General features: G+C 45.1%; 1 protein-coding gene across 1 annotated transcript in view; it reads left to right on the forward strand.

The window, feature by feature from the left end:
• The first annotated feature begins 4,298 nt into the window (after positions 1–4,298).
• Positions 4,299–8,611, forward strand: part of SAR1B (secretion associated, Ras related GTPase 1B) — a 7,091-nt gene continuing 2,778 nt past the window's right edge. Inside the window, exons 1-3 of the mRNA XM_010145373.1 lie at positions 4,299–4,356; positions 7,677–7,796; positions 8,328–8,336. Of these exons, the coding sequence (XP_010143675.1) occupies positions 4,299–4,356; positions 7,677–7,796; positions 8,328–8,336 (187 nt within the window). The remainder of the gene's footprint in view (positions 4,357–7,676; positions 7,797–8,327; positions 8,337–8,611) is intronic.

Here is an 8,611-nt window from a genome sequence, read left to right on the forward strand (position 1 = left end):
GAGAGCCGTTGAGCCTCCGGGGCGGTGGGCAACGGCCCGTGTGCTGCCGCCCGGTACGCGAACAGCTCCCGGGGGTTGGGCTGTAGCCTGGGCTTTACCTCACCGGGGGCTCCGCGGCGTGGAGGAGCGCGCTGTCCGTGTTGCCCCCTGACCCCCAGGTGCCCCGCAGCCTCCCTGGGCAGCTGTCCGGCACGTTGTACTCATCCGTCGTGGTTCATTCTGTGTATCGTTTCTTCAGAAACTGTGACTTTTTAACATTTTTATATACATGTATATAAGTAGGTGAATTGCCGCATAGGCCCTGCCTTGAGAACGTGCTCTGACAGCTGAGCCCGGCTGCGGCCGAAGCGCTGCGCTGGGCACCCTTAGGAACCAGGGAGTGTGTTGCTGTGCCCTCTTTAGAGATAAACTCTTCCCTGTTTCAGATGTGCTTAAGATCTTTGCTGAACTCAGACAGGGTGTTTGGGAGTCAAAGATGCGATGTAGCTAATCTCGGGTCATCTGCCGTACAATATGTAATCTTTATGGTTTTCAACACAATTAGTAATGGGCTGGTACGAGGATTAATTTTTCTGAAATCTCAAAGATTAATTGATATCAAACAACCTGACTAAAATACCCGAGGAAAATCTATACTGTCACCTCGTTTTCCAACTCTGACCCTTTCCTCAACGTTTGAAATACTCCATCAAAGTGCAATTTCATATCACAGAATCAACTCTGCTGCAGGAGGCAGATATCAGTTTATTCACTGGGTTTCACAGGGATTTTGAAATTTGTCGTCTGTAGTAACACTTTACGGTCTTAAAATGTTCATATGTGAAACTACAACTTTCAAGTGATCATGTACTTGAAATACCCCCACAACAGTAGCCTTTAACCGCTGTGTGTTCAGACTGAGCTGTGCCTGGGGTGCAGGGTGGGTGCGTTGGGCTGGGCAGAGGTTTCCCCCCCAGCTGTGGCTGGCAGCACCCACGCAGGCACAGCACGGCAGGTTTCCCGTTATTGCAAGAGCTGGACAGCTCGGATATTGCCCACTTCTGTTTTGTAATTATTCTATGAAGGGATTTAAAGCTGTCTTTAAAAGTGTGATATCCCCTCTTACCTGAAGTTTTACAGGCTTCAGAAACTGTGCTGTTCTTACTGGTTCCAAAGTGAAGTGATGAATTTTTAGCTAGAAAAATGCAGGGGGGATCCCATTTTTCAGAATATAAAAGACGTAAGTGTGAGTTTGCTTGCTTGTCCTTGCCACCAGCGATGTTCTCTTCAGAAGCTGACTCAAGGTGTTTCCAAAGCCACTGGGTGGGAATTCCGCATCTCCTCGGTCAGAGGTGGTCTCCAGTGAGCAAACCCCCCTCTCTGGTTTGCGGAGCGGCTGAGCTCCCCAGGACTTGCTGAACCATACTTTGCTGATGAAGTGATGTTCGCCGTAGTTAGAGGCATGTTGAAATCATAGGCATCTGTTGTGGACGGGATGCTAGAGAATGAAAAATTTTTGTTGAGGAGAAAGAAGCAAGTTGGTGATACCTGTAAAAATAGTTGGTGTCAACAGATCGTCTTGTTTCCAGTATAATTTTTCATTAAATGCTTATCTCTGCTTGCAGCTGATTATTTTCAAGGCAACCCTTGAAATAACCATAAAGTAGTATTTTTGTCTTCATCATGGCGTGTGTGAACAGAGATTGCCAGAGTTTTCACTGCTCCGCTGTTGTGGATGTTGAACGAGAGCCTGAGGGTTTGGGTCTGCTTGTACTGAATGGCCTTGGTTCACCCCGAGGTTCGTAGCTCTGTGACTTGGCCGCAGTGACAACTCCCGATACCGATGCAGAGCCGCTATGGCTTTTTAATGCTTTGATTTGACACCGCTGTGAATGAGGTAGTTACTTTTCCTGTGTGATAAGAGTAGATTTAATATCTCTGTTCAAATATTGCCGGTGTGCCTTTACAATTAGCTGCACATTTTCCCCCCCATTTTAAAAGCATTTTTCTTTAAGCATTGCCAGCTGATCTGGAGGCTGTTCTGGGTGTACTGGGACAGCTCTGTTTCTAACACCACTTCTCTTGTGGTGATGGAAATTGAACCTGTATTAACACCCCCTCAGCTGTGTTTGCAGAACAATCCCATTCTCATTTCAGTCATCTGACTCTTGCCCCTTAAAGTCTTTTCTGTAACTCATAACGATTTTTTGTTTTATCCATAAGTCTAATAGATGGGAAAGGTTAATACAACTAAACACCGTGGAGTTATTCTCACCTCAGTAATCTGAGCACTTCTCTTACATCACGCTGTTTGCCCTGATTTGCAGGTTATTTGAGTCGATGCTTTTTCTAAGCCCCGTAGAGGCTTTTCCCGATCAGTGTTTTGCTCAAGCAATAAATAAATCTGCTGACGTGTGTGTTCTGCCGTGTTTGCTTATTCTTGACCTTTGCTTTTTAGCCGTGCAAGGGACAGTTTCAGGGGTGACATTGTGTAACTGGGTGTTTACGCATTGACAAGTGTATTTGATTTGTATTTGTAAAATTTGTGCCTGTTGCCGCTGATCAGTTGTGCAGAGTAATGCAGGACGTGGGTGACGCCTGCAGGGTTAGTCATGGAGAAACCGAGATTCCTCATGCTGTGTCATCTGAACAGATTTTGTTCCAGGGCAAGCAAACATAATTAAAATATTCTTCCCTCCTCCTTCCGTAGTGAGTTTCTGTGCTGTACCTGTTGCTGCGTAGTGGGGAAGCCGTCTGCTGTCACGAGTGTAATTGCTCTGACTGGTGCCTGGATTTTGGTCTGATTCTGCCCTGTGTTTTGATTGCTGTGTGCTGTGCTCCGGGGTCAGAGCTGCCCTGAAGACATCTGCCAAGGCACCGCTGAGCATGGACATGCGTGCGCAGGACAGCCTCCTCTGCCAGCTGCCCTTAGCCGAGCAGGCCGGTTTCTCGAGGACAGGCAGGCTCCTCGTGGTAGCCAGGGTTATGCACTCCAGTAGGAATTAGCTGGCTAAATGCTTCTGAGGTTGTTGCCCTTTAGTCTCTCAACAAGTTTTCGTGCTAGGTACTAATTCACTGTGTCAAACTGGTGCTTTCAGTGTGACTATCCTCACCTTATCTAATGAGGAAATTAAGATGAAAGTGATGAAATTCGTTGCTCGTGGCTGTGTAGTGAACCTAGTGTGCGTTCATTCCTGCATCCCAAAGCACCGCTTTGGCCATAGCAGTGGTTCCCCCTCTGCAGCCTGTCCTCCTGGGTGCTCAAGATGTGCCAAAGCTCCCCACCACCTCCATCATGGCTGCTTGTTCAGAAACAGCCTTGCCTTTGGTGCCAGAGGGATTTTTTTCTGGGTAGGAGCAACTGAATTCTTCAGTTTGTGCAATCCTTCCTGACCACTGGCTTCTTTTCTGGGGACAAGCAGAACAGCATTATAATTTTTAACCATACCACAAAGATGGGGTTTGTGGAGTGGCAAAGCTTCATGCTGGTAGCGAGGGGTGTCCTGCCCAGGACTGTTGGCTGATGGTTGTATGGCACAACTGGAGGGTTGATTATAGTCACCCTGGATGCTCTCAGCTCGACGTTCTGCTCTTGAATCTAAGCTGAAGGAGTTCAGTGGGAAACATGGTGTCTAGAGACCTTTTTTAAACATAAGTTTTGCATTTACCATTCACATTGTGGCAGCCTGTCCAGGACAGGGCAGGAGATCATGGTCTTTGAATGGCAATTCTAGTGCTTTGTGCTACGTAGCTGCTTCCTAATATAAGCCAAACAGGTTCTGTGCGGACAATAGGGATTTAGTTGATATCAGACTTCTGTGGATTCAACTTCACAAAACTTCCTCCCTGCTTAGTGCCTCTGCGTCCAACCCCGGCAGCTCCCCGGGGCGGCTGGAGCACTGGCTCTGCACTGACATCCCTCTAGTGCCCCTTTTTCCCCATTGAGAAGTCGATGTGAAGATCCCGCTTGAAACTTTCCGTGGAACCTCACGCAGCTCCACCAGTCCCTACTTCAGATGAAACTCCTATTGCTTCTTGCCAAGACGTCTGTCCACGTAGCATTTGCCAAGGGGAGGAAAAGTTATTTTGCTGTCGAATCACAAGGGCTGGATTCTCTTTTCCATTTCTAACTTTTTCGTGTTTTGTGGTATTACTTAATTGGTCCATTTAGTTTACCAAAACTAAATTGTTTTTTATTTTTCACTCAGGGCTTTGAATTACTTTTGTTACCTATAAATACCTTGTAATGTTCATTTGCTGTTCTGACGGATCTTAAATGCATTCTGTTCTCTGTTTATTTCAGACCATAAGATTCAGATATGTCCTTCATATTTAATTGGATATACAGCGGTTTCAGTAGCGTATTGCAGTTTTTAGGTAAGTTTTTGTTTGAGGTTTTTTCTGCTCTTCTCATATAAAATGTCTGTTCTCCTCTTATCTTCAAATGTAGCCGCTAGTTAAATAATATTATTTGTTTTGGTGTATATTCAATAACGCTCAAACAGAAGTTTCACTTATACTGGGTATTTCCAGAGCATGATCTCTGCTAATCTTACATTAATCCTTTAACTCCTTGGGGAAAAAGACTGCTTCTGTCGTGACTGTAACAGGTTGGATTTTTCTGATCGTACTATGTTTAAGCTGGTGTAATTGTGTTGACTTTTCTAGAGTTTCTCCTGATTTTTCTCTGTTCAGTTATTTTAGCTCATGTTCTTTTGCACATGAGGATGTCACTTGAGAATCCAAGCATGAGGGACTGTCTATAGAAAAATTGGTGCTCAAAATTGGAGCCCTTGCTCATGTTCAGCAGCGCATTACTCTGTGACTGGTGTCACTGAAATCAGTGTGAAACTTCACTGGCATCTGCTGAAGAGCCTCAGGAAAGCGTTCCCTGGCCAAAAGAGCCTTCACTCCGTGTCAATCAATGTTATTGAAGTGGATAAAAAGCATTTGAGATTAAGAAGTCACGGCAAACTGGGCCACCTGCCTTTTATCAGTTGGAAGTTTAGACTTTCTTGCTGAGTGTTAGACCCTTGGCCTGCTATCGAAATATCAGCCAGTGAAATTTTAACTAAGTTGTCTAATCTTTCTTATCTCCTCTTAGCCAGGCAGTGATTGCTGAGCGCTCGCCTGCTTTCCCATCCCTGTGCACCCAAAGTCGAACTCTCCTGAAAGATACTGGGGCTGGAAGCAGGGAGGAGAATGACATCCATGTGTCCCTCTCACTCTAGAAGAAACGCTTCCTCTCTTTATTCTCACTGATGTCTGCAGTTGAGGAAGGCTGATTTGGGGACATCCCCACAGTTCCCTGTGCTGTCCTGTCAGCAGGCTGTTGAGATCACGTTAGGGAGCACATCTTTGCACACACACATTTACAGAATGTACAAAGAATCTTTATATACACATATAAATAAACTCTGGGCTTGATGGAGCTGGTAGCTGAGGTACTGCTGCTTGTTCATCTTGTGTTTCTCTGAAAAACACTTGGGAAGTGTGAAATCCTTCAGAGAAGGCAGTGGCACCTGATTTGGAACAAAGGCTCCTGGATGTCTGGGCTGAGGGTGGCAAAAATGTTACTTTTTTTACTACGATTTTGTAGAATTTTGTTTAACTCGTAAGGTAAGTGTGAACTGGAGTTTCTCCTGTGCTGTAAGTTGATATATGAAAAGTTTGCCCGCTCCTTTCTCTGTAAACATTAATACTCTGTAGGGTAATGTAATATTTGGGCATGTGAGAAGGTGAGTTTGGGAAGTAAGAGCTCCTGTATTTGAAAGACCTGTGAGGAAGCTCTGCAGTGTCTGTAGTAATAAAGGTCTTTCATGAAGTCAGCTGAGGAATAGGAATGGATATTCATTCCCACAAGTTACAAAATGTGTCCCTCTGGAATGAGATCCCAGCGATTAGTTTAAAGGCAGAGGGAGAGATGAGCAAACAGCCGTGGTGCAAAGGTCGGTCAGGCAGAGGCATGTATCCCCCAGCAGTGCCGCAGCACCAGCGGGGCTGTCTGAGCAACAGCATCGCTTAAAATCCCACCACGTAAAACACAGACGACGGGAACGCATGAGATAAGAAGGAAAAACGAGGGCTCCAGCAGCTGGTGTTACTGGCTGGCACTGCCCACTGCCCTCTCTTGAAGGGAGACCCAGGTGGCTGTTCATGTGCCCGTGGAGTTACGGGTAGGGATTGTGGCAGTGGAGCTTTACCAGTAAAATCTGATTCACGCTTCACAGACTGTTTCTTCATCATCACAGCAGTGAGAAAATAAACTTCAGCATGTTGCAAAGTACCATAATACCATGATATTATATAGTAAAAGATCCTCGTGATGTGAAAACCTCCCACGTTGCAATATTTGGCTGTATTTTGCAACTCCTTTTACACAGCAAGGAGAGAGAACTCTGTTAGCAGCACAGCTCAGTTCTGCTTTTGAAGAAATGGAGTTTCAGCACATACGTATCTATATTGACCTGGCAGCGCTGGGGTGATGGTTGGATCTTAAAGGTCTTTTCCAACCTAAACAATTCTCTGGTTCTGTATTTCCTCCCCTTCTGCTGGCAGTGTTCTGCCCTCATGAAGGCTGTGGGATCAGTGGTGGTTCCTCAGCTGATGTGCAGGATCCAGCCACAGTTCTCTGAAGAGGGAGCAAGGGAAGATTTTCTGCTTAAAAAAGGCAAAGTTGGAAGCCTCTTACTTCAACAGCTCTTTCAGTACAGAATGTGATTTTTTTTTTTTAATTTAATTTGTCTTAAAAATGCTATACTTTCAGTGTCGATCAGTTTGAAGCAGTGAGAAATAATCCTGGCAGAGGATGTGGTGTTCACAAGTTAGAAGAGAATTGCCCTTTGATAATCTCAGACTTCAGAAAATACGGTGTTCGTGGTTTGAACATCCTTCCTGTCCTTCACAGCATCTGTTGCATTTACTGGGGTTACAAGTAAAGGTGGGAAGAAAGGGAAAAGACTTTTTTATAAAGATGACAATCAGTGAAAATGAAATGTCTCATTCCTGTTATGAAAGCATTATACCATGACAGCACACTTGTCATAATTGCCCTGACAATGCCAGGCAGGATATATCCGTGTGATTTAGCTGGGAGTGTGGGTAAATTTTGTCAAAATAATATTTGAACCACCATAAAAGAATTCATACATATCCTAATTAAGACTGCTGCTGTAGTTTCTCTATAATACACCGATTGAGGTCTGAGCTTTATTTTTGCCTCAATTTTTTTGTTGTAGTTGGAGGCAGCTGAACAAAACACCCCCTGTTCGGGTCCAGGAAGGACCATGGTTTAGAGCTCCGCTCTCTCCACCTCCTGTAAGCAACACTGTCCTGCTGGGGCAGAGTAAGCGATGCTGGCAAATTTATCTTAGGAAAGCCACAGCAGATCAGGGCTGATATAAATACATTGATGTAAGTGACATGTTTACATTGCTGTGTGCCTCTCCCCGTCCTGCTCAGCATCCCGTGAAGCTGCACTCAGGACATGCAGGGCAGCGGCACGTCAGCAGGGGTGAGTGTAGCTTGCAGGAGAACATGAATAAAGGGCGTTGATAAAGCGTGAGGTGGAGCTCGGCTGGTCTGTATTTTGTACCATGACTGTAGCGCTTTGTTCCTGGGAGCAGAATCATCTCTAGTGCTAGAAATGAAGTGCCCCCAATTTAACTGATTATTCACGAGGTCCTGCTTCGTTCTAGGACTGTACAAGAAATCGGGCAAACTAGTGTTTCTTGGACTGGACAATGCTGGAAAAACTACCCTGCTGCACATGCTCAAAGATGACAGACTGGGACAACACGTCCCCACGTTACACCCCAGTAAGTTAATGCGGCTGGTTCCATAGCTTGAAAGGATTTAAAGTGTTGCAGAAAAGCAGGGTCTGATTACACATCATGAGGCCAACAATTGGGAAGAAACAAGGGAATTTCTGGGATTGCCATCTGTAGATCAAGTAATATTCCAAACAATGTGTGAAGCGTAGTTCTGTGTGTTGTCTTTAAAAAGAAGAGGCGAGTAACAAGCAGAATGAAGGATCTGAGAGTCTAGATTACAGGAACTGTGTGAAACTGGGGCTTGCAGTGTTTGGGAGTAGCTTCTTCACTGTGTAGCTGGGAAATTAGTGTTTATTAGCAAAATTAGCGTTAGGCTGTTTTGATTGTCTTGGCTCCAAGGTTGCCATGTAGTTGTTAGCCTGGTAGCCTCACAGTGGAGAAAGTTCAACACAGGTTAAAAATGTGGGTCGGTGAAGTCCGGTGGGGAGGTGAGAAATTGGGAGAGGGTGTGAAGAGGAGAAGCCTTCAGCAGTGTTGAATGTGAAATGCCTCTTCATGGCAGAGCAGGTGCTAGAGCCAGCTGTGGTTTGTGTAACGTGGAGGGATAGGTGAGGTACGAACGCTCTCTGCTGTTCTTGGTGCTGTAGATGCTTCACACATGTTTCAATGGTTAGTAGTGTTTTGTTGTTAAACATGTAATTGATTTTGAGAGGAAATGTATTGCTCTGATTTGCTTCTTGGATAACAAAATAAATTGAAAAGAACCAAGAGAAAGTGTAAAATCTGCATGCTAGAAGGTTTGACTGTTCCAGTACGCTGCATGATCTTCACAGAGAACATGGTTCTGTGTTTCTAGCTTC

The sequence above is a fragment of the Buceros rhinoceros genome, unplaced genomic scaffold, assembly GCF_000710305.1.
Source record: "Buceros rhinoceros silvestris isolate BGI_N320 unplaced genomic scaffold, ASM71030v1 scaffold11121, whole genome shotgun sequence".
NCBI classification, from domain to species: Eukaryota; Metazoa; Chordata; class Aves; order Bucerotiformes; family Bucerotidae; genus Buceros; species Buceros rhinoceros.